The 26,482-nt window shown below is 36.3% G+C and overlaps 1 protein-coding gene and 1 pseudogene across 5 annotated transcripts in view; both read left to right on the forward strand.

Moving 5' to 3' along the window:
- Positions 1-26,482, forward strand: part of slo (calcium-activated potassium channel slo) — an 880,402-nt gene that overhangs the window by 236,824 nt on the left and 617,096 nt on the right. For all 5 annotated transcript variants that reach the window (XM_090404400.1, XM_090404403.1, XM_090404399.1 and 2 more), the window contains 3 exons: positions 7,882-8,034; positions 15,120-15,275; positions 25,519-25,631. In XM_090404400.1, the coding sequence (XP_090260526.1) occupies positions 7,882-8,034; positions 15,120-15,275; positions 25,519-25,631 (422 nt within the window). The remainder of the gene's footprint in view (positions 1-7,881; positions 8,035-15,119; positions 15,276-25,518; positions 25,632-26,482) is intronic.
- LOC150099274 (U6atac minor spliceosomal RNA) lies at positions 8,856-8,950 on the forward strand (annotated as a pseudogene).

The following is a 26,482-nucleotide window of genomic DNA, read 5'->3' on the forward strand; positions in this document are numbered from 1 at the left end:
TATTTGAAATTTTAGAAATACTATGTGCTATATTTTCACCATGTAAAACTGTTTATATGCATACCACACAAAAGAAAGTTCAATAGTGTTATTTTTGTTTCTTTTTCTTAAAATAATCTAAATATTTTTACTTCTACTCTGCTGCTGGTTGATATTTCTGAAGTAATCTACATCTTAGAAATACTTGATAGTAATCCTTTTAGCTGGAGGTAAAGGCTTAGATTACTCTCAGTGCTATTGAGAAAGAAAAGAGAGAACACTTAGCCAGAAGTCACACTAAAGTGCCTCAAGCTGCAGTGCGAGATAGATCAAGAATGTTGTGTTTCGTTTTCAATTGTTCATTAGTAGACATCCTAACATAGAAAGAAATACTGACATTTCTTTTACAGGCTGATATAGTATTTATACTAAAATAAGTTCTTGCTTTATAATGATCAGTTTCATTTTTATTATCGAAAAATTATAAATTATTTGATACAATTATATTGAAAAAGGGGATTTTAATTATTTTAAAAGAAAAGGAGCATATGCTTTACATAATCTTATTTTTTTTCAGGGGGAGGGTTATAGACCTATTCACCACTCCTTGAACCCATTGACCGTTCCTGCTCCAACTTACATAAAAGAGAGAATCAATCTGCAGATATTTCAGAGAATTTATTTTGTAAATCGTTTGCAAGACAACTGTTACAAACGTAAATCACTTTGGGCACATGCCCATTTATATTAGTGTAAATAGTAACAAAGGTTTAGCTACTTCAACAATGTCACTTATCTAAACTAGAAGAAAATGTTATATCTGCTGATGTTAGAACTCTTACATAAATAATTTTTTCTGACATGATTTCTCAATTAGTTATAATATAATCAATTTATAGATTTTTTCCTTCTTGCTTTCTCCCATGTTACATGCAGAGATTTCTTCTTTGTACTACAAGAAAAAAAATCAGATAACACAAGAAAAATATGTAGTATTTTCTTTTTCATTGGGTGAATTTACAATGTTCTTTCTTTGCGTTTTGAAAGGAAAGTACAAATGATTTTTTCTTACTATTATTGCCATTATAACATCTGATACAATTATTATTATTATTATTATTATCCAGGCCTGAATGGAGTCAAAAGACACATCGTGGGAGGTCTTTTTTAGGAAACACAATGCTTATCATACCACTGCTGTTTAATTTGTTCATAAATGATATAGGAAAGGATCTGAGAGGAACAGTTCATTTGTTTGCAGATGATGCGAAGTTGGGTAGGGCAATAGTGAATGCAGATGACGTCAAAATTTTGCAGGATGATTTGGATAGATTGGAGGTCTGGGCTAAGGAGAATGGATGTCAGTTTAATGTGGCAAAATGTAAGGTTATGCATTTTGGGGTGAAAAGATTGGTGGCAGTTTACTGCATTGGTGGAACCGTGCTCCAGGAAATTGATGAGGCACGAGATTTAGGAGTGTTGGTGGATAAGGAATTGAAATTTAGGGGACACATTGCAAAAGTGGCCAAATCAGCTCATCAAATCACTTGGTTGCTGAAGATACGTTGACAAGCAGAGATAAGCAGGTTATTGTTCCTCTGTATTGAGCCTTGATAAGACCCCATCTAGACTACTGTGCTCAGATTTGGTCACCTAGGTTTCTTCTTGATGGGGAGGAGGTGGAGAGGATCCAGAGGCGAGTGACCAAGATGATAGCAGGTCTGTGGAATGAACCGTATGAGAACAGGTTGAGGATTTGTGGGTTGCAAAAATTGGTTGATAGGCGGAGGAGGGGAGATATGATTGAGACATTCAAATTACTGAAAGGTTTCTATAAAATTAATTCAGAAGATATTTTTGAGAACAGGGCTGGTTGTGGGAGGACTAGGGGACATCCATGGAAACTGGGCAAAAGTGTGGTTAGTAAAGGTGTTAGAGCTGGGTTCTTTACTTTTAGAGTAGTGAATGAGTGGAATGCGCTCCCTGAGTCTGTGGTGGATGCTGTGACAGTGAATGAGTTTAAGGCGAGGTATGATAGATACTGTATGAATGTCAAATAGTTGTGATGAATATGATTTGGGGCCTCCCTCGATGAGTCTAATGACTCCCTGGAGTTGCCCATAATAATAGTAATAATAGTAATAATAACTCCTTGAACCCATTGACCGTTCCTGCTCCAACCACTCTCTCAGGAATGCATTCCAAGGTTCAACCGCCCTCCATGCAAAGAAACACAAAGAAACCACTCCTCACCCTCTTGCACACAGCCTCCTTTCGTAACTTCCAGGGATGGCCCCTTGTCATCGCTACTTCCCACCATTCCACCAAGTGAAAGAACTCTCCAATGTCTACCCTGTAACTGCCTCTCAATAGTTTAAAAGTCTCGATCATATCACCTCTCCTTCTATCCACCAAACTCTGCAGTCCACATTCTCTAAGTCGATCCTCATAACTCATATTGTACAGTCCTAAAACCATCTTTGTTATATGCCTCTGTACCCTTTCCACAGTCAATTTATCCCCTTCAAATCCTGATACAATTATAAAAGTGATATTCGACCCACACCCGTTTTTCTCCCACACAAGAAAAAGAAATATGACAATAATATTGTTGATTCTGTCGAACTTCATTGTTGCAGAAATTTTTATTACAAAACTTTGTAATATATATATATATGTTAAAGATACCAAGCAATTTTAAACCTGGTTTTACTCCATTTTTCCCAAGTAAGCAAACAGACAGATATGTCAAGTTTGCGCCTGCAAGTGATGCAAGACTAGCTGATCCTACAGGTAGTGCAAGACCAAGGCAACTCGTGGTAGAAGTGGAACAAGCTCCGATCACTAATCTTAATATTTACCCTTAATGCCAAAACACATCTCCAAGAAGGGGATGTATGATGTTTTGTATTAAAGGCAAGGGGCCACTACCCAGACCGGTTTCGACCGTTTTTGAGGTCTCATCAGTGGGAGCTAGGCTAGAAATACCAAGATTTAGTAATATAGAGCTTGTATAAGTATTTTACCAAAACAAGTTGCCATAAGGTGTTTTAACCTTATTAAATAAAAATCTCAGGAGGAGATATAGATGTAGAAAGTATTTTTACCTTGGGTATAATTATGTTAAAGATACCAAGCAATTTTAAACCTGGTTTTGCTCCATTTTTCCCAAGTAAGCAAACAGATATGTCAAGCTTGCTCCTGCAAGTGGTAAAAATACTTTCTACATCTATATCTCCTCCTGAGATTTTTATTTAATAAGGTTAAAACACCTTATGGCAACTTGTTTTGGTAAAATACTTATACAAGCTCTGTATTACTAAATCTTGGTATTTCTAGCCTAGCTCCCACTGTTGAGACCTCAAAAAAGGTCGAAACAGGTCTGGGTAGTGGCCCCTTGCCTTTAATACAAAACATCATACATCCCCTTCTTGGAGATGTGTTTTGGCATTAAGGGTAAATATTAAGATTAGTGATCGGAGCTTGTTCCACTTCTACCACGAGTTGCCTTGGTCTTGCACTACCTGTAGGATCAGCTAGTCTTGCATCACTTGCAGGCGCAAACTTGACATATCTGTCTGTTTGCTTACTTGGGAAAAATGGAGTAAAACCAGGTTTAAAATTGCTTGGTATCTTTAACATAATTATACCCAAGGTAAAAATACTTTCTACATATATATATATATATAAGCAAAAGTATCACTTACTATAAAATTGGAGCATAATATCTGAACTAGCAGAAAATATATACATATCAATTTAGATCGTAACTGTTACCCACCTTACCAGCCATTATAGATCAAATACGCATCCTCATGTGCTTCGTATCCATCATATATTTCAATGTAATATAATATTACAATTTTAATATGCACTTCGCATCCATGATAACCTTGACGTCTATAGACATCTTGGCCGGTAGCCTGGTTAATTTAAATTTGTAATGACCAATTATACAGGGAAACCAAGAAGATGAAAGTGCAAAGAACAGTAGATTACAATATAAAGAAGAAAAAAAAATTAATATATTAATTATTAATAAAAAAAACTAGCTTTTGTATATTTTTTTATAATGTGTCTAGTATATTTCTCTTGAAGAACTAAATATGTGTATATGTGCATGCATGTGCTTCTGCTATCAGTAGAGTGGACTAGTTCAGGTAGTTTCTATGAGGATGGATATAAGTATTATCTGGCAGGTTATCAGAGGATATTTTCTAATTATAGAGCCATTTTTATGCTATTTTTCTTTCCAAAGCATATGTATTTCTATCACATAAACAGTTTCCCTTTTATTGTTAATCATAGATACTTAATGAGCAGTTCATAACGGTCTTTCAATCTTGTGAATGTGAATTCATGGCGAGAGAGATTGAAAGCAGTTGATGATGGGGAAAAGAGACTAACTGTAAGTGAGCAAGAGGTGTATGGAGAGTTGAGTAAACTAGATGTTAATAAGGCTGTGGAACTAGATAATATATCATCACGTATTCTGAAGGCATGTGCCAGGGAGTTGGCACCTGCCTTGACATATTTTTTTAATATGAGTCTTCCACTCGGTCAAGTTCCTAGGGAGTGGAAGGAGGGCAAGATTGTGCCACTTCATAAAGGAGGTGATCGAACTCAAGCATCAAACTATAGGCCTATCTCTGTGTCAGGTGTTGTGGTTAAGTTGTTGGAGAAGCTTGTGAGAACTAGGATCCAGAGTTGAGTTGACAACAATGATATTATCTTTGATGGACAGCATGGATTTGCTAAAGGGAGGTCATGTTTTAGTAATCTACTGTTATATCTTGGTGACATTTTTGGTTGGCGACTTATCTCTTATTTGTCCTATCTTAAACTTTATCTTTTGTTATCATTAAATTTTAGTACTTTACTTATTATCAGTTAATTCGTTTGCGGACAAATTTATATTATTTAATGACTGCGCCAGCCGGCAACTAAATTCTGATACACTAACCAAGATTATTTAGAAAGAAAATGCAGGGATCATGAAGTATGCAGTCGTGGTCCCGTTTCTTATATTATTAGTGGATTCCCCTTTTATGCACGGTTCGTAATTTTCCAAGCGGTAATTCAATCCACAGAAAGCATGACAAACTGATTGGATTACACATAAAGAAATACGTTTATTTTAGCACAAAATATAATGATACAAGTTAGTTAATCCTTAAATTAAAGGAGTCTGGGTTCCCTCCCTTTTCTTAATTTAACACATCCAAAATTTCTACACTGTAATCCTCTATACTGACACAAATTCCTTCACTTATATATATATAACTATCCTCAGACTCTGACAACATATACTAAATAACCAATCTACTATCACACATGCTAATTACATATATATACAAGTCAATTCAGTAACTCTGACATAGATTTCTTGAGGCAATGCTCCTTGTTATATTTTAGACTTAATCCTCCACCAAAATTTTAGTTAACATTCAATTAGGTTTAACAGTATAACATTATTATTCTTTAGACACAAACAGTTCGTAGCCTCAGTCTCCTACTTGGCTCAAGCCTAAAATGCCTTTTCCTTAGATATAGACAAAATGTCCAAACTGCAGACAGTTCATGTTCTTGGGTCATTAATGAGCACATTTTCTGTTTGGAGGCACAAGTATGTCCTTATCCACTCCTTCTGAGTTAACTCTATGTTGGGTCGGATAAAGGAGATGACTCATCACATTTTCCGACACAACACTACTTACTTATTACAATAAAGTGACTGCTTCCTTGGACAGAGGAGAAGGATACACAGTAATATACTTGGATTTCGCAAAGGATTTTGATAAAGTACCTCATGATAAGTTGACAGTCAAACTAGAGCAGATGGGGTTGGATATTAGATTAGTGCATTGGATTGGAGACTGGCTATCTGATAGGTATCAACAAGTTGTGTATGAAGGTGCGATATCCAGGAAAAGGAAAGTCACTAGTGGAGTGCCTCAGGGGTCTGTTTTAGGGCCATTACTATTTAACTTGTAGATGGAGATATTCAGTTGTTTTGCAGATGATGCAAAGTTGGGACGAACCATAAAGAGTAGTGAAGATGTTGTGGCCTTACAAGAAGAGTTGAATAAATTGAGTGATTAGGCATTGAAATGAGATGTGAGTTGAATGTTGCAAAATGTAAGGTTTTAAAATTTGGAAAACAAAGATGGGATGCAGAATTTATGCTTGGTGGGATATATTGTTGGAGGTGGAGGAAATAAGAGATCTGGGGGGTGATAGTGGATAAGGATCTAAAATTTAGGGAACACATAGCCAAAATTGTGAAGACAATACAAAGGCTTCTGGTAATGATGCGGAGGACACTGACTTGTAAAAGTAGGGAGATTCTTGTTCCGTTGTATAAGGTTTTGATTGGGCCACACATGGACTATTGTGCCCAGATTTGGTCACCTGGTTTTCAGAAAGGATGGAGAGATGTTGGAAAGGTTCCAAAGGCACTGACTAAGGTAGTTTCTGACCTCTGGAATGTCAAGTATGAGGAAAGATTGAGAAGATGTAATTTGCAGAATCTGGTGGACAGGAGGAAGAGGGAAGATATGATAGAGACCTACAAGTTGGTAAGGGGTTGTTATAGGATCAATGCTGGAGAAGTTCTACAAAAAATAATGGGAGATCAGGGGAGAACCAGAGATCATCCCTGGAAACTGTATAAAGAGGGTGTGAGTAGAGGAGTGAGAGGCAGGTTTTTTTCGTGTAGAGCTGTAAATGATTGGAATGCCTTGCCTGAGAGTGTGGTGTCTGCAAGGAGTTTGAGTGTGTTTAAGACACGGTATGATGGGCTGTGTGTGTAATAAAAGGACCTCCCAGATGAGTCTTTGACTCCATGAGGTCTTAGGGTAGTAGTAATAATAATAATAATAGTATATTTTATAATTATATAACTTAACAGTTAAATAAATAGTATGGTCTTAATTTAATTTTTTTAGTTTGAGTTAATCAGTGCTTAGTACTTTTTAACCTGTTTATGCTGATAATCTCAGTGTTTGTCAGAACAATATGTTTTGTTCAAAAAGAAAAGTTTCCAGAAGGGGTTGCGTTTGGATTTGATATAACTATGTATATGACTTTACTATGATGTTAACACAAGCCTGCATAAAAGCTTGATGATTCTTCACTTTGAACCTAATCAGCTTGAGGAAGCTACTAATCAAGCTATATATAAAGAAGCTACATGAAGTTTTTTTTTTGAATATCCTTGAAGAGATTGTTTATTTTCCATATTCTTTGATTACATAATTAATTTTGAAACTTTGAATAGCACTTTTGTTAGTCTTCTTCATTTGTATATTAATCATTCGTATATATATATATATATATATATATAGGATGGCCCATAAGTCACAGATAGTTTAAACATTTTCATAACATTTGTCATAACAAAATACAGAACCTAGAGAATTTTTACTTTCCACACTGCTAGAGCCACAATGGAACTCCAAGGCAGCACATTTCTGGTGAACAGATAATTTCACAACAATCTACAATTAATTAGCCACCACATTCTCGAAATCTGACAGCTCCTGTCTTCTTCCTTTGGGGGTCACCTGAAGGAAAAGCTGTAGGAGAACATTCATACAGCAATTAGGGTGCTTCAGCCAGAAACATTAATAGCTGTCTTGAAGCATACTGTAGAAAGGGTCGTCCATCTTTGTGAAGCTGAAAATAGAAAGCATTTACTTGATATGGTTTTTCATAACTAATAAAAAAATCTCTAGGTTCTGTATTTCATTATGACAAAAAATAATAATTAATAAATAAAAAAATTACTAATTTTTAAAAGCATCATGACTTATAAGTCACCCTGTATAGTGTGTGTGTGTTTATATATATATATATATATATATATCAAAATTAATTATCAAAATTAATTTTATCGTTTAGGTTGAACAAGCTGATGCATGCCTTGTGCTTGCAAATAAGTACTGCCAAGATCCTGATGCTGAAGATGCCGCTAATATAATGAGGGTCATTTCAATTAAAAATTACTCAGATGATATTAGGGTCATCATCCAGCTAATGCAGTACCACAACAAAGTAAGTCCAGTTCAAGTAATGGATAATAGTTTATTTATAGAGGATAGCATACTACAATATGGAAACTCCTGATATAGATGTATATACAAATAAACCAAATTATTATTATTCAGCTATTTTGATGAAGTACAAAACTCATTGTGGCAGGTTCAAATGAAACATTATTCACACAACGCCTATCATTTGCCTGAGTGGGTAGTAAAAGTGCACATGGTGGATGAATTTAAGGAGTGCTACAATAGATTTTGTGTTGTTTAGTGTTGATCTCCCACAATGAGGCACATGACTTCATGGAGGTCAGAAAAATAATAATAATAGTGATACCTCTCCTTAAATTCATTCTTTATGTTGCACTCATAACCACTTCTAGTAGCACATTCGACTCGTACACTACACACCAAGCAAAATATCTAGACCTCATATCCTCCTAACCATATTCTTGCTAAATATACAGGGGTGATTCCCCTCCTTCTGGAATATTTGCTCTCCTCCTGTTATGTATTGACAAATTTATCATGCATCTATCCTGTAAATAGCTGAGTTGTTAGGTGTTCACTTTAGTAAGATATACATCCCAGGTAGATTCATTAACTATGTAGGTGCTGAGGTGGAACTAGATGAAAGGATATAAGTTGATGAGGTGGGGTATTAAGAACTATTGTAGGCAAAACTGACTGTAACAGTATAGTTAACAAGGAACTGAGAACTAGTGTTTTGCTCTGAGATGAATGAGTGGAGTGGATGGCAGAGTTGGTCATGAGTTTTTTGCCAATGAAGGTACAGTAGATATTTTGGTGATGGTGTTTATTTCCCACAATGTTGTATTATATGAAAGGAGAGAAAGCATTCCCCATAATAAGGGATATATATAAGGTTAAGGCATTGCTGGTTACTTTGCTGCACTTAACCAGTTTTTGAGAGGGTGCTAAAGTGTCAGTGAAAGGCCAGCAAAAGTCATTACTCTACTACTTTTTGTAGTAAAGTAGTGCTTTGGATTTGCAATTTTTTGGGGTATAGTTTTGTTTATGTTTTATAGTTTAGCATAACTTAGTGATTGTGGAGATTTGTGTGTTTGAAACAGGTTTGATTTTTACTATTTTTAAAGCTTGTGGAGAACAACAACAAATGATGGTACAAATGAGATTGAGAATTCAGGCAAATGAAGCTACGCAAAAATCAACATAATTATAATTATTATTATTATTAAACAAGACCTCATGCAGTCAAAGACTCATCTGGGAGGTCCTTTTATCACACACACACACATCTCATCATACCATGTCTTAAACACACTCAAACTCCTTGCAGACACCACACTCCCAGGCAAGGCATTCCAATCATTCACAACTCTGCATGAAAAAAACCGCCTCTCACTCCCCTACTCACACCCTCTTTATACAGTTTCCAGGGATGATCTCTGGTTCTCCCCTGATCTCCCATTATTTTTTGTAGAACTTCTCCAGCATTGATCCTATAACAACCCCTTACCAACTTGTAGGTCTCTATAATATCTCCCCCTCTTCCTGCTGTCCACTAGACTCTGCAAGTTGCATCTTCTCAATCTTTCCTCATACTCAACATTCAGAAACTACCTTAGTCAGTCACCTTTGGACCCTTTCCAACATCTCTTCATCCTTCTGAAAACCCGGTGACCAAATCTGGGCACAATAGTCCATGTGTGGCCTAATCAAAGCCTTATACAATGGAACAAGAGTCTCCCTACTTCTACAAGTCAGTGTCCTCCGCATCATTCCCAGAAGTCTTTGTGTTGTCTTTACAATTTTGGCGATGTGTCCCCTAAATTTTAGATCCTTATCCACTATCACCCCCAGATCTCTTATTCCTCTACTTCCAACAATATATTCTCACCAAGCATAAATTCTACATAAATTCTACAGTTTTCCAAATTTTAAAACCTTACATTTTGCAACATTCAACTCACATCCCCATTTGCTTGCCTAATCACTCAATTTTTTCAACTCTTCTTGCAAGGCCACAACATCTTCACTACTCTTTATGGTTCGTCCCAACTTTGCATCATCTGCAAACAACTGAATATCTCCATCCAAATCTTTGCCAATATCATTAATATACAAGTTAAATAGTAATGGCCCTAAAACAGACCCCTGAGGCACTCCACTAGTGACTTTCCTTTTCCTGGATATCGCACCCCCATACACAACTTGTTCATACCTATCAGATTGCCAGTCTCCAATCCAATGCACTAATCTAATATCCAACCCCATCTGCTCTACTTTAACTGACACCTTATCATGAGGTACTCTATCAAAAGCTTTTGCGAAATCCAAGTATATTACTGTGTATCCTTCTCCTCTGTCCAAGGAAGCAGTTACTTTATTGTAATAAGTAAGTAGATTACTAAAACATGACCTCCCTTTAGCAAATCCATGCTGTCCATCAGAGATTATACCATTGTTGTCAACCCAACTCTGGATCCTAGTTCTCACAAGCTTCTCCAACAACTTAACCACAACAACTGACACAGAGATAGGCCTATAGTTTGATGCTTGAGTTCTATCACCTCCTTTATGAAGTGGCACAATCTTGCCTTCCTTCCACTCTTTAGCAACTGACACAGAGATAGGCCTATAGTTTGATGCTTGAGTTCTATCACCTCCTTTATGAAGTGGCACAATCTTGCCTTCCTTCCACTCTTTAGGAACTTGACCAAGTGCAAGACTCGTATTAAAAAAATATGTCGAGGCAGGTGTCAACTCTCTGGCACATTCCTTCAGAATACGTGGTGATATATTATCAAGTCCTACAGCCTTATTTATATCTAGTTTACTCAACTCCCCAAACACCTCTTGCTCACTTACAGTCAGTCTCTCCTCCCCATCATCAACTGCTCTCAATCTCTCCATGAAGTCACATTCACAAGATTGAAAGATCTTTATGAACTGCTCATTAAGTATCTCCACACATTCTGCAACAGCTGTCTTTATACCATTTCCTCCAATCAATGTCATCCTTCCATAATCATTCTTTCTTTTGCTGGCTACATATCGAAATAACTCCCTAGGATTCTTTTTGGCTTCATTAGCTAACTGCTGTTCATACCTCTCTTTAGCTACTCTCACCAACCAAGTTGCCCTCCTTACCTGGTCTTTGTAGACATCATGAAATTGGTTGCTTCCACTTCTCTTATGCTGCCTCCACAATGCCCTTTTTCTCTGTATCGCATGCTTAATCTCTTTATTCATCCATTTCACACCTACCTTATTTAACCTTCTCACCCATGGTATACATTTAGACATTGCATCTACTAAATAGTTTTTGAAAATCCCCCAAGCTGCATTGATCTCTTTTCCAGCTAACTCCTCATTTCATGCTACACCTGCAAGCTGTCTCCTGAGCTCTTCATGATCACCCCCCCCCCCCTCGTAGTTCCACATATACCCTTTTTTCACAGGGGTCCTTGCACTGCTGGCAACCACCCAGGTAATCACCTCATGGTCGCTTTCACCAGTTGGTGGATGATTTGACACCTCATTTATAATTACATCCTCCAATGAGATTACCAAATCCAAGACCCTTAATCCTCGTTTGCCCTCTGTTACATACTGTCTGAGGTAGTTATCCCTCAAAAACTCAAGAAACTCATTTTCTTTACTTCCAGTTGCTATCTCTTTATTCCAGTCTATATTGCCATAATTAAAATTATCCATAATGATCACTTTTCTTATTTGCTTGGCTTATTTGACTATACATTTCACTATCACCACCATCCACATTACCAGGTCTATAACAACATCCCACCAAGTATCTGATTCTATTCACCTCTATCTCACACCATACTGCCTCAAAACCACTGGCCCTATTTCCCTCTTGCATCTCTACCTTGTATGGACATAACTCTTTCTCTGTCATCAATAGCACTCCCCCTCCCCTTTTACCCCTTCTATCCTCACGAAACACATCATACCTTTCCATCTCTATTCCTGTCAGAATGTCGTCTCACTTATCTATCTGAGGCATGATCTACCCTTCACAAAACCATGCTGTCCCCGATACAGTATCCCATTTTCATCTATCCAATCCTGTATTTTTCTCTTGACTAATTTCTCCAAGACCTTGACAACGATTCCTGATATGCTGATCGGTCGGTAATTTACAACAGCAATCTCGGAACCTCCTTTATGGAGTGGAACTATTTTCCCCTGTTTCCACCCCCTCAGGACTAACCCACACCCAAGATTCAAATTAAACAAAATGGTCGGGGGCACTGACAATTGTTTAGTCCCTTCATGTACGACACCTACTGGTATACCACTCAATCCCACAGATGTATTGACATTGAGGTTTTGTAATAGACTATACACCTCCACTTTATTCTTCACAATTCCCGTATAAGCTATTGGTTTATTCATTCTTTTAATGTCACCACCTGGATGATATACTCTTGCAAAGTGCTCACTCAGTAATTCAACTATATCAACTGATTCGGTTACCTCCCTCCCATCGGCATTATTTAAAATCATTCTGCCATATACATTTTTTCTTTTACTTGCCACATATCGAAAAAACTGTTTGGGTTTATCTTTAGCCTGCATGGCTAATATTCTTTCATAATCCGCTTTTGCTTTTCTTGCCACACTCATTACGATTCTGGCCTGTGCTTTATACCGTTCATGTGCCTGCCGGTCACCTTTCTCCTTAAATTCCCTCCATAGTAGTTTCTTTTTTTGCAGCTCAAGCTTAGTTATTCATCCATTTAATCCCTATTTGATTTATTATTTGGACTCTAGGTATACAGTCAGCAAAGATGCAGTATATCTGGAATTACAGAGCTGGTAGCATGTCAAGTTTAGGAGATTGCTTGGATCAGTGCCATGGCATGTGAAACTCCAAGGGCTGGGAAGCACTATGTTGATAGTGCATGGGAAGTGGTAAAGGAGTGTTTGAGGGAAGTAATGGCAGACTTCCTACCTAGAGTCAGGAGAGTAAATCAAGTGGGAGTTAAGTGGATGGATATCATCATCAAGCTGGAACTGAAAAAAAAAAAAGAAGAAACAATCGTGGAGGGAATTCAAGGAGAAAGGTGACCATCAGGCAGATTAATGGTATACAAAGCACAGGCAAGAAGAGTAACCAGTGTGGTAAGAAAGGCAAAAGCTGAGTATGAAAGGTAATTAGCAATGCAGGCTCTTTTCAGTTCTTTTGATATTCTGCAAATAAAAGAATGTTTATGGCAGAATGATTTCAATGAATGCCGATGGTAGGGAGGTAACTAAATCTGTCAAAATGGTAGAATGACTAAGTGAACACTTAGCAAGAATATATCGTCCAGGATGTCATTGGATATATTGTAGTAACGAGAAGGGCAAAGGCTTATATGGGAACTGAGATAAATGAAATGGAGGTGCATAGCATATTACAGAACCTTAATGTGAATACAGCTGTGGGATTGGATGGTATACTAGCTTGAGTTTATGTGAAGCTGCCAAGGAATTGTGAGTGCCCTTGACCATATTATTTAATCTAATTCTGAGCTCTGGGTTAGTCCTGAGGGAATGGAAAGAAGGGATAATAGTTACATTGCATAAAGAGGCTCCATGACTGATGTAGCAAATTACTGACTGATCAGCATATCAGGAGTTGTTGTCAAAGTATTGGAGAAGTTGGTCAAGAGCAGAATACAGGATTGGATAGATGGAAATGGGATACTGTATAGGGGAGCAACATGGATTTGTGAAGGGTAGGTCATGCTTCAGTAACTTGCTCACGTTTTATAATACAGTGACAGCTGAGTTGGATCAAGGTAATGTGTCTACAGTGATACTGTTGGGCTACCAGGACACCACATGGAATTCTAATTGGTAAACTATAGTACATGGAGATGGATATAGAGTTGATGAGGTGGATAAGAGGGTGGTTAATGGAGGGATATCAGAGAGTAGTTTATTCAGGAATAGAGTCCAAAAGAAGGCCTGTGACTAGTGGTGTGCTGCAGGGTTCTATTCTTGGACTGCTGTTGTTTAATTTGTACAGGAAAGGATCTGAGAGGAAATGTTCGGTTGTTTGCCAATGATGCAAAGTTGGGTAAAGCGATAGTTAATACAGATGATGTTAAAATTTTTCAGGATGATTTGGATAGACCGGCAGACTGGGCAAAGGTGAATGGATGTCAGTTTAATATGGCAAAGTATAAGGTTATGCATTTTGGGGTGAAAAGATTATCAACTGTATACCGCATTTGTGGAACTATACTCCAGGAAATTGATGAAGCTAGAGATTTGGGAATTAGTAGATATGGAGTTAAAGTTTAGGGGGTAAATAGCAAAAGTGGCTAAAGCTGCTCATCGGATTACTTGGTTGCTGAAGAATACATTGACGAGCAGAGACAAGCAGGTTATTGTTCTTCTTTATCGAATTTTGATAAGCCCCATCCTGACTACTGCACGCAGGTCTGGGTGGCAGGGTTTCTTGGCAATGAGAAAGAGGTGGAGAGGATCTAGAGGCAAGTGACCGGGATGGTAGCAGGTCTATGGAATGAACATCATGAGAACATGTTGAAGATTTGCGGGTTACAGAAACTGATTAATATTCAGAAAAGAGGTGATATGATTGTGACATACAAATTTCTGAAGGTTTTTTTTTTAACATGATTAATTCAGTGGAAATTTTTGTGAAGGTCTGGTGGTTGGAGAACTAGGGACCATCCTTGGAAACTGAGTAAGAGTGCAAGGGTGTTTTGTTTGGAGAATGGTGAATGAGTGGAATAGATTGAAAGAGTCTGTTGTGGATGCCATGACTGTGAATGAGTTCAAAGCAAAGCACGATGGATGTGATACTGTGCAAATGATTGACATGATGTTTAGGGAGTCTAAGGATTCCTTGGAGTAGCCCATAATAATAATAATAATAATAATATCTTGTAAAGTAATAATTAATTTGATATATCCATTTTCATTTCTCTCTCTTGATCTTTGGGAGAAGTGAGATTCCCATATTTTCAAAACTATATTTTTAGACATGTTCCCAAGTATTAATTAAATAATATTCTGTGTAGGGAAAACAACAACAACATATTTTTATCTGATTATTCTCCTTATTCTTTTTAGGCTTATTTACTTAACATTCCAAGTTGGAACTGGAAGCAAGGAGATGATGTGATATGTGTTTCAGAACTGAAATTAGGATTCATAGCACAAAGTTGTCTTGCACCAGGATTTTCTACGATGATGGCTAATCTTTTTGCAATGCGCTCCTACAAAACAGTATGTATATAAAAAAAAACATTGACATAAGTGTATTTTGTAATGCTCATTTTATCATCAGAAAATTTTTGATATGTGCCTATAAATGCCTTCAAGGGATTTATAGGATTCTATTACAGTACTGTGTGAAAAGTTTACAATATAACCAAGTTGACAATTTTTCTCCAAATTAGGCTGTTATCTATCATGACTCTAGTATTATCAGAACTTATGTTTCATTCTCCTAAGACTTTTTATTGCATAGTCCACTTAGGTCCTTGTCTTTCTCTGGGTCTTTTATGTCTAATCCTGGCATTAAACACCTATTCTGCTAATCCTCCCTCTCCTATTCTTTTTAAGTGTTTTATCACCTGAGATTAACTCTATCCTAAATGCTAATAGTGTTAAGCTCCTTCTTAATATCTTCATTTTTAATATGATTGTTCCATTGATGCTATCTCTTCACTCCCTAATTTTTCTCAGAACTTTCTTATCTGTGGTCTCCAGTCTTAGATCAACTGTTTTATTTATAACGCATCTCTCAAGTCCATAAGTTAAAATTGGTTTCAAGACTATATTGTATATAGCTAGTTCAGCATTTTAACTGATTTCTCTCTTATTCCATATAAATTTATTTGGTTGAGTTCCTATCTTACCAGTTTTGCTAATTCTGTTGTCCATTTACACCTGAAGTTTGCCATCTTCACTAAAAATTGAGCCTTAAATAGATGCAGTATTTTATATATTCTACAGGTTCCTTATTTAGGATGCAGATGATTAGGCAATCTATTCTCCCCCCCCCCCCATTCCCCATAGAGTACTTTGTTCTTATTCACTCATTCCTGAATTCTTTGGTGACTTTTATTGCTTCTTTGGCATTTGGCATCTCTCTCTCTCCAGAGCTGAGATTTAAATGAAACAGCTTTCTCAGAATTGCCAATACACTTTTGTAATACATGACATCCCATTTCATTTGGGTTTCTTGTCAGTTTTTTAAATATTTTATTTTGTGTCCTTTTAATTGTTCTGTAGATTTTCTGAAACTTAATTTTTTCATCTATGTCTTTGTCTTTTAGATATATTATTATGCAACCACATATAACTGAACTTTGTCACTTGTTTTGTTTATTTATCCTCTATGACTATTTCTGAACTAATGGGATCTTTGCTTGAAAATGCATTAATTTTTTTTTCTTTTGCAAAATCTTCAGATTCTATTGTTAACTTATTTTATGTAATTCATAAATTGGTTTTGAAGGTCATCATCATTAATATAATCTGATCATTAGCATATGGCATTAAACATCATGTTGGAGGCTTAATGGATTTTTTACAACACTCAGAAAGGATTAAAACAGAATTTAATACTTCCTATATTTCATCCTAGTCACTAGGGCATCTACGGGGATTACAAAAACAATTTATTTAACAATGCCATTTAAGGCATTAAACAATGGTTCTTGTTAACTGGATGCATCATTGTTATACTCTTGTTTTATGTATTTTTATAATTTGATCAATAAATTATTATTATTATTATCATCAGACCTCCATGGAGTCCAAGACTCATCATGGGTGGTCTCTCGGTCATACACACAGCTCATCACACTGTGCCTTAAACATGCTGGTTTCCATAAATTAAGGAACAAAGAGAAAAATCACGATAAATTGGGGAGGGTAACGAAAAACACCTGTGAAAATTAGGTACATTATGTAAAAAGTGATGCTGAGTCCAATTATTGTATATAAATGAGTGTTGCTGCTCTCAGCAGTATGTGCAAATGAGCCTTGGCATAAAAGTGGGTGTTTTTAGAGTTGTTTTCTGTTTCGTATTATAACCATTAATACTGCAACATATAGAGTTGAAGTCCTGGACACCTATGTTCATCCATATGCAGATGTGATAGGGGAGATATTTACAATATACTTATCCTCACTGAGCAAAACTCATGAATCAATATCTTCAAGAAGAGACTATTGTACATATTGATTGGCCAACCAGGCCTCCTGACCTTAATCCTATTGAGCATATCTGGGATACTCTAGGTCGGCAAATTGCTGCTTTGAACCACCCCTCCCAAAAAAAAAAAACAAACTTGAGGGACTTTTTGGAGAGCTTTACAGGAGCAATGGTTGTTATCACCATCTGAGCTCCTGAATACAATTATAGACAGCATGAAACATCACTGTGAGTGCTTTTGCGGTGAGAGGTAACCACATTCCTTTTTGAGGCACTTTAACAATCTCATTTTGTCATCTTGTTCTTGACCATTGTTTTCATGTACCCATTTGTTGTTACTGAATTAAAGTATTTATATACGAATTTTTTTTTTTTTTTTTTTTTTTTTTTTTTTACATCTCATATACTGTTTTTCACCTAATTGTAAAAATTCACCATACCATTTTAGAGTTATTGTGATTTTTGTCTTCATTCCTTAATTTATGGAAACCAGCATACATTCACATTCTCTGTAGACACTACACTCTCAGGCAACACTTTCCAATCATTCACCAATCTCCATGCAAAAAAAACCTGCTTTTCACTCCTTTGCTCACACTTAAATTCATGTTCTTCTGTTTACTTCATTACATAAATTTTATTTTTTCCTAAACACTGTATTGCTGTATATAGTTGTCTATTTTATTCAGACATTCTTGTTTTTATTCAGACTTCAAACTTATTCTATATGTATTTTATCAAACGTTTCTCATAATCTATGAAGGCTAAATGTATCTCCAAAGTGAATTCCTGTTTTTTTTTTTTTTTTTCAGTAACTTGTTTTAAGGCATAAATGTTATGTATACATGATCATCAATATCTGAAATTGCTTTATTTGGGTGTAGACTGTTTGTAATATTTCTAAGCTTTTATTCAAAGTTTTATTATATATTTTGTGACCTGTATGTAATACGCTTATTCCTCTATCATTTCCAGAATCATTTTTCTTAAATATAGATATAATCATAACTTTTAACAATCTGATGGAACTATAGTAATATCATATTTCATCCAACAATTATTTATTAATTTTAACAAATCTTTGATGTAAATGAATAGATCAGAAGAACTAATTACTTCAGTTAGTTCTTCTGATCTATTCATTTATGTATCTGCACTAATTTCCTCAGTGTAATTTCTTAGCAAATTTAGGTTATACTCTAAATTCTTAGAATATAGTCTATTCATTGTTTCTCTTGTATTATATTGATTTCGTTTTTGTATTTCATTTTTCATTATTTATTTCCTGTAGTATTTTGTAGGATATTTCTTGTCTTCCATGTATATCTTCTTCTATTTAAGATAGAAAGAGAAGGGTATACGATGTTTTTCTTGATGATAGGGAGAGCAAGAAGGGATGGAAGTGCTGCTGGTGATAGCAGCACTTCCCTCCCTTTAAGGATAGATTGTCTTGTGAGCAAGTGACGGTGATCATTATGTGTGATTTTAATTAGTGATATTGATTGGAATGAAGAAATAGCATTGAAGAATTAGGAAATGAATTTCTTAAGGAAGGCACATGTAATGGAGGGCACATGAGGATTGGGAGTCTTTGATATGGTCATCAGAGGATGTGCTTGTGAATGGAGTCCCGAAGTTGGTGAGAGTGACCATGAAGTGATCACTTTGGGTTGCTGCCAGTCATATGAGAACTTCTGTGAAGAAGAGATATATGTGGAATGGCAGGGCCAGTGATTATGAATTTTTATGAATGATTATGAATATTTTTATGAATGATTATGAACACTTACGAGACAACTTGGAGCTATAGCATGAAAATAGTAGACAGATACTGCTTGGGCATTGATCAATAGTTATGTAACAGTAGCATTTTCTGAGTGTATTCCAAAGGTGAAAAGGCTAAATAAGGTAGGAGTAAAGTAGTTGAATGAAGGGCTTAAGCATGAAATCTGGAGGAAAGCACTGTCAAGGTGGTACATGATAAATACTGATCATAATTAGTTGCATGAAGAGCACAAAGAGCAGGCCAGGAAAGTGATTCAGTTGGTGATGACAGAAAAAAGTGTAGTATAAGCAGAAATTAGCGATCAAGCCAAGAAAAATCATAGTGAGGTCTTTCAATATTATTATTATTATTATTCAGGCCTCCATGGAGTCAAAAGGCTCATTGTGGGAGGTCCTTCCTAGAAAACACAAAGTCTATCATGCCACTCCTTGAACTCATTGATCGTTCTTGCTTTCACCACTCTATCAGGCAATGCATTCCACAGTTCAACCACCCTCCATGCAAAGAAACCACTCCTCACCCTCTTCCCAAGTGGAAGAAAGAAGGAATGCTAGTTGATGATAATGGTAGAATGGTAACTGATGCAGAGAGTATAGTTGAGGTATTCAGTGAATGAGCTGTTTATCAGGGTATTTCATTTTTGTGAAGCCAGCATCATGCAAAGCCTAGGAAGTAGAGGGTATGGTGAAGAAGGGATTGATGGTGAGCGAGCAGGTAACATTCATAATAAAATTATAGAAGTATATAAGGAATTAAGTAAATTCCTCAATGTTAATAAAGTAGTAGGACTTGACAATATATCACTACATGTTTGAAAGGAATGCTCTAGAGCAGGGTCAGCAACGGGCAGCCCACTGGTCGCATGAGACTGACTGATGGACATTTGCATGCTTTGATTTGAATTTGCATCTCAGGTTATAAAGTGGATATAGATAATTTGGCTAAGGGAAAACAATCACAAAAGGCACATTAAACAGGGAGACAAACATATTGTGATGCATAAACTATATTATTTTGTTTTTACGTGATAATTTTTCATTGAGTTTCATTTTCATGCTTATTTCATATCTCATACTTTAAATATTTCAGTGTTTTTTTAAGATTGATATAATAAAATTTGATATTGATAACTAAAGTATTTTTTTACTCACTATTTTTCTTCATTAAACTGTTGTGGCCCGATTATTAAAAATAAAAGTTAAATGTGGCCTACGAATCTGAAAAGGTTGCCAACCCCTGCTCTAGAGAATTAACAGCATCCTTGGCACTCCTGTTTAAAATGAGTCTTGCAACAGGGCAAGTCCCAAATGAGTGGAAAGTGAAAAAAGTTACATATAGAGTGGTGTACTTAAATTTTTCAAAGGACTTTGATAGATTTGCTGCATGACAAGTTTGTAATTAAATTGAAATGGTTGGGATTGGTTAAGAGACTAATGAGTTAGATAGGTAATTGGCTGTTAAATAAGCATCAGCAGGTTGTATATAGGGGAGTAGGATTCTAAAAAGATAAAGATCATCAGCAGAATATCACAGAGATCTGTCTGTCTTGTGGCCATTAATGTTTAACTTTTTTGTTAATGACATTGAGGCAGGATTAACTGGAGATGTGCAGTTGTTTTCTGATGATGCAAAGTTGAGAAGAACTATGTTGTGCCCTTGCAGGAGGATTTCAATAGACTGTTATAGTGGGACAGTTTATCAGTTTAATTTTGAAATTTCAACATCTTGAAATTTGTGGGATTCAGAGTATACAATTAATGGAGAAATTTTGAAGGAAATGGAAGAGCTAGGAGATCTGTGGGAGTGATTGTGGACAGAGACTTGAAATTCAGGGGCCACATTGCTAAAATTGTTGAAGAAGACTTTATTAACAGAAGCAAAGAGGTCATGGTTCCCTTCTATAAAGCATTGATCAGACTGCATATGGACTACTGAGCACAGATTTGGTCACATGGTTTTCAAGGGGATAAGGATATATTAGAGATAGTCCAGAGAAGGTTCACTAAGTTGATTTCAGGTGGTTGGTTCAGTTTCTGGAATATGGAATATGAGGACAGAATGAGGGAATGCAACTCACACAGCCTTGTAAATAGAACAAGGAGAGTGGATATGATTTACATATAAGTTGGTGAAGGAATATTACCAGATTAATGTGAAGGAGATATTTTTCATAGAGGGAGACAAGAGTAGAACAAGAGACAGGAGGCCATCCCTGACAGTTGTATGAGGAAGGTGTGAGTGTGGGAGGATGATTATCAGGTTCTTTGCATGCAGAGTGGTTGGTGAATAGAATATATTACCTGAAAGCTTGGTGAGTACAGAAACTGTGAATGTGTTTAAGGCACAGTTAGATGATCTCTTTGCATGAGATTGTAGACCACCCATGATGAATGAGTCTTTTGGCTCTGTGGAAGTCTGATGTTAATAATAATAACAATGCTAATTTTATTAATAAATCTATTCCAAAAATCTTGGTGAACTTTCTTCACTATGGTTTAACTATATTTCTTTTATTTAATGTTTTTGTCTTAAAGATGTTATTATGTGTGCATATATTCACTCTGGATAAAAAATTACATGGAACAAGAAAGAAAATAAAAAATTTAATAACCGTGCAAAATATTCACATATCAATGTTTTGCTAGCATTATCTAGGCACTTGAAAGAAGCGCGCACACACACACACATCTAAACAACAACAAGACAAGAAAAGTCACATCCTAGTTGCTGATGATGTGAGGGTTGCCTCACATCATCAGCAACTGGCAGTCATTCAGGTTGGCAGTCTTTTGTAATTAATAATTTTGGATTGATGGGAAAATAAGGCAGTGTGCCAAAATTTGTTTATAATCAGTTCCATTGAAAGAACTTCAAAGAACATTGATTGAATGCCAAACAGCTATTTTTCTGGCAACCTTAATAATAATGAAGGAGATATAAATCTTTTGATGTTTAACTCTAAGAACTCGGACTAAGATCTATGAGTTTCATACCAAAAAACTATCGGCAAATCCAAGTGTAAGTAACCACTTGTAGTGCAACACCAAGGCAACTCGAATCAAAGGTGGAGCAAGTCTACCTACTCACTGATGAGACCTCAAAAAAGGTTGAAACCGGTCTGGGTAGTGACCTCTCCTCATAATGTAATTACAGTATTACATCCCCTAGGGGCTGTGTTTTTACATTATGAGAAAATATCAAGGATAGTGAGGGAGCTTGCTCCACCTTTGATTCGAGTTGCCTTGGTGTTGCACTACCAAGTGGTTACTTACACTTGGATTTGCCGATAGTTTTTCGGTATGAAAAACTATTGGCAAATCGGCAAACTATCGGTATGAAAAGCATAATGGTGTATGGCATGCCTATAGCATTATGATGCACAGTATAGCATAGCATAGCATAATGCTGTGCCTTATGCTATATCTAGTGCCTAGTGTTATTCAGGCACATTAAGACATACACACGCCATACAAAATAACAGAAATTATTATTATTATTCTTATTAACATCTGACCTCCATGGAGTCAAAGACTCATCATGGGAGGTACACACTATTGCACACAATGCTCATCCAACCATGCTTTAAACTGATTCAATGTTACTACATTCACGATGCACACTCAGGCAATGTGCATTCCAATCACCAACCACCCTCCATGCAAAGAACCTGCTCCTCATTCCTCTGCTCACACCTTCCTTATACAGTTTCCAGCGATGGCCTGTTTGTTCTACTCCCTCTTCCATTCAATGAAAAATCTCTTCCATGTCAACATAATAACTATCCCTGACTAACTTGTATATCTCAATCATGTCCCCCCCCCCCCTCTTCCTCCTATTCACGAGTCTTTACAACTTACGTTCTCTTAATCTGTCCTTGTACTTCACATTCCAAAGACCACTGACCACCTTTGTGAATCTGCTCTGGACCCTTTCCAACATATCTCGTTGCCATGAAAACCTGGCAACCAAACCTGTGCACAATAAACCATGTGCAGCCTGATCAAGGCCTTACACAAGGGCATCGTAACCTCTCTATTTCTGCATCAGGGTCCTCCGCATCATTATCATTATCCAATGTGATGTCTTCACAACTTCTGCAATGTGCCCCTGAATTCCAGTGCCTTGTCCACATCACTCCTAGATCTCTCATCTCCTCTACTTCCGTTAAAGTTTCCCCACCAAGTGTATACTTTGCATCCCATCATTTCTTATCAAATCTCTAAACCTTACACTTTGCAACATTGAACTGATAGTTTCACTTACTTGCTCATTCATGCAATCTGTTCAACTCCTCTTGTAAGGCCATAACATCTGCTTGACTCTGCATTGCTCTCCCCAGTTTTGCATCATCTGCAAACAGCTGCATATCACTAAAATGAAATAACTTAGAGTACAAACGACTATATTAACTTATTAATATACTCTTTTTTATCAATATTAATAAATATACTCTAAGTTATTAATATTAATAACTTAGAGTATATTATAATATATAATATATACTGTATTACAGAGTAAAGATAGGTAGGGTAATCAAGAATGCTGTTTATATGCAGTCTTTGCAGAATGATTTGAATAGGCTGGAATTGTAGGCATGGGAAAATGGGTGTCAGTAATGTCAGTAAATGTAAAGTCATTCACTTCAGCATGATTAGATATCCAATGTTGTATTATATTGGTGGGATTAGGCTAGAAGAAACTGATGAGGCTAGGGATCTTGGAGTGTTAATAGATAGGAAGTTGAAGTTTAGGGGCCATGTGGCAAAGTTTGCAAATACAATTCAAAAGATAATTGCAATGCTGAAACGAATGTTCACATGTAAAGATAAGGATGTTATTTTGCCTCTTTACAAGGCCTTGATAAGACCTCACTTGGATTATTGTGCACAGGTCTGGTCTCCTGGTTTCCGTTGTGATTCTGATATATTGGAGAGAGTACAAAGGAGAGTGTTAAAACGATATCAGGATTGTGGAATACTGATTATGAAGACAGATTGAGAATTTGTAGACTGCAGACACTAGCAAACAGGAGAAAGAGGGGTGATATGATTGAGACTTACAAACTTCTGAAAGGGTCATACAGGATTTCAATTGATGAAAATTTTCAATTTATGGAGGGTGGGGAAAGGACGAGAGGGCATCCTTGGAAGCTGAGAATGAAGGCCACCAAGAAGGGTGTGAGGGCTAGATTTTTCTCTCAGAGGGTGGTGCGTGCTTGGAATGGATTGCCATTGGATGTTGTGAGTGCAAGCAGTGTGAATGAATTCAAGAATAAGTATGATATCTGGTGTGTGTAGTATGTGGCCTCCCTCGATGAGTGTCTGACTCCCTGGAGGTCTCTCTTAATAATAATAATAATATTAGCACAGTATACTTTGGATGAAGTTGTACTTGAAATTGCAAAATTTGTATTGCGGGTGATAGTGGTAGGTTTAACGGTTTTTAACATTTGTCATCCCATTTTGCCGGCAAAGGTTGGTCGATTGGTAGAGCCTCTGCTACTAATGGCTCAGTTAAGTAAGTTTGAGCGCGGTTAGTAGTTGGAAGGGGGACAATCGTTCGATGCTGTCGGCACACTCTCCCTCGATGAGTCTTTGGACTCCCTGGAGGTGTCAAAATAATAATAATAATAATAATAATAATAATAATAATAATAATAATAATAATTAATAGTTTGGGTCCAAACATAGCCTGTTGTCTTTTGTAGCAAAATATGATGCCATACAAAATATAATAGTAACTGATCTTATAGTTATTAAGATATAAAGCTAAAACTATCCACTGGGGTGAGATGCAAGTAATTGGTTTTGTACATAGCCTGAATGCTTTCTCTTATAAGTGCCAAAGTTTACAGTTACATGTTGATCTCATTGTTGATAGTATCCTCTGATAGAGGATACTTTTGGGAACCTCCACCAACAGAGGATAATGACAGACATCCAACAAAACTGATGAACACACCTTTGTGAATAAATATCCACCAACAATGATGGAGGAATTCTTTGGTGAATGACCAAAAATAACTGCTATTTTGAAATACTGCATTAAAAATGATGACCAAACATAATAATGATGTTTATGAAGAGTAATTTGAAAACAGTAAACTTTAAATCGACAATCCTGAATATTTTCTCTTCATTCAAGTGGGAAATTACTTAAAATGACAAGGTAATATATAATACAATTGTAAACTTTATTAGTCATTTTATACCATGGAAAGCTTCACAATATCCATGTGCAGTTTCCAGCATATGTACAAACATAGTTTTGAAATCAGCACATGAAAAGCCCTTTAAAATAATTTAATCTTGAATTTATTTAATGTTGTAGGACAAAAAAAAAATTGCATTCTACAGTGGACAGATGAAAAAGACCAGAATAGTATTCAGTATCATAGTTGTCAATAATAATTTTTGTTTCGAATGTTTCTTTTTTCCAGTGTTTTGAATAATATGTATTTTATAAATTTATGTGATTTTTATAAAAATGACATTATATGTGCACTTTCTCATTCATAGTCTCCGGACATGCCAGCCTGGCAAAATGACTATCTCTGTGGCACAGGAATGGAAATGTATACAGAAAACCTCTCTCCATCTTTTAGTGGGATGACTTTTCCACAGGCCGCAGAGTAAGTAATGTCATAATCAAATAGGTTCCAAAGAAAATATTCAAAATGAGATATATTACAATATATGTAAAATTGTAATTAATAATTACAATTTTAGACTAGGCTCTGTAGGCAATGCTATTCTACACTATTTGCAGTAAAAAATTATTTCTGTGGTCTTTAAAAATTCACTATAGTGAGAACCTATTGCTACTTAATAAATAAACATAATAATGCAGTTTACATGTTCAATATTAGGTTCATGCATCTAATTATTGTCAATAGGTTTATCAGCGAAGAGATCTGAATCTGAAAGATTTATGAAACATCAAATTTATCATTTGATACTATTAGCATTATTATCACTATTATTATTAATAACATCTGACCTCCATGGAGTCAAAGACTCATCATGGGAGGTGCACACTATTGCACACAGTGCTCACCCAACCTTGTTTTAAACTGATTCAATGTGTCTACATTCACAACACACTCAGGCAATGCATTCCACTCAACAACCACTATCCATGCAAAGAGCCTACTCCTCACTCTTCTGCTCACATCCTCCTTATATAGTTTCCAGGAATGGCCTCTTGTTCTATCCCCCTCTCCCATTCTATGAAAAATTTCTTCTATGTTAATCTGATAACTACTTCCAACTAGCTTATTTGTCTCAATCATATACCTCCCTCCTCCTCCTTCAGACCACTGACCATCTTTGTGAATCTTCTCTGAATCCTTTCCAATATATCCTCATCACAATGAAAACCTGGCAACCAAATCTGTTCACAATAATCCATATCATGGCTGATCATGGACTTATACAATGTCACCGTACCCTCTTTATTTCTGCAAGTGAGGGTCCTCTGCAT

The sequence above is a fragment of the Typopeltis vanoorti genome, chromosome 14 (assembly GCF_054136105.1).
Source record: "Typopeltis vanoorti isolate ZY-2024b chromosome 14, IOZ_Tvanoo_1.0, whole genome shotgun sequence".
NCBI lineage: Eukaryota > Metazoa > Arthropoda > Arachnida > Uropygi > Thelyphonidae > Typopeltis > Typopeltis vanoorti.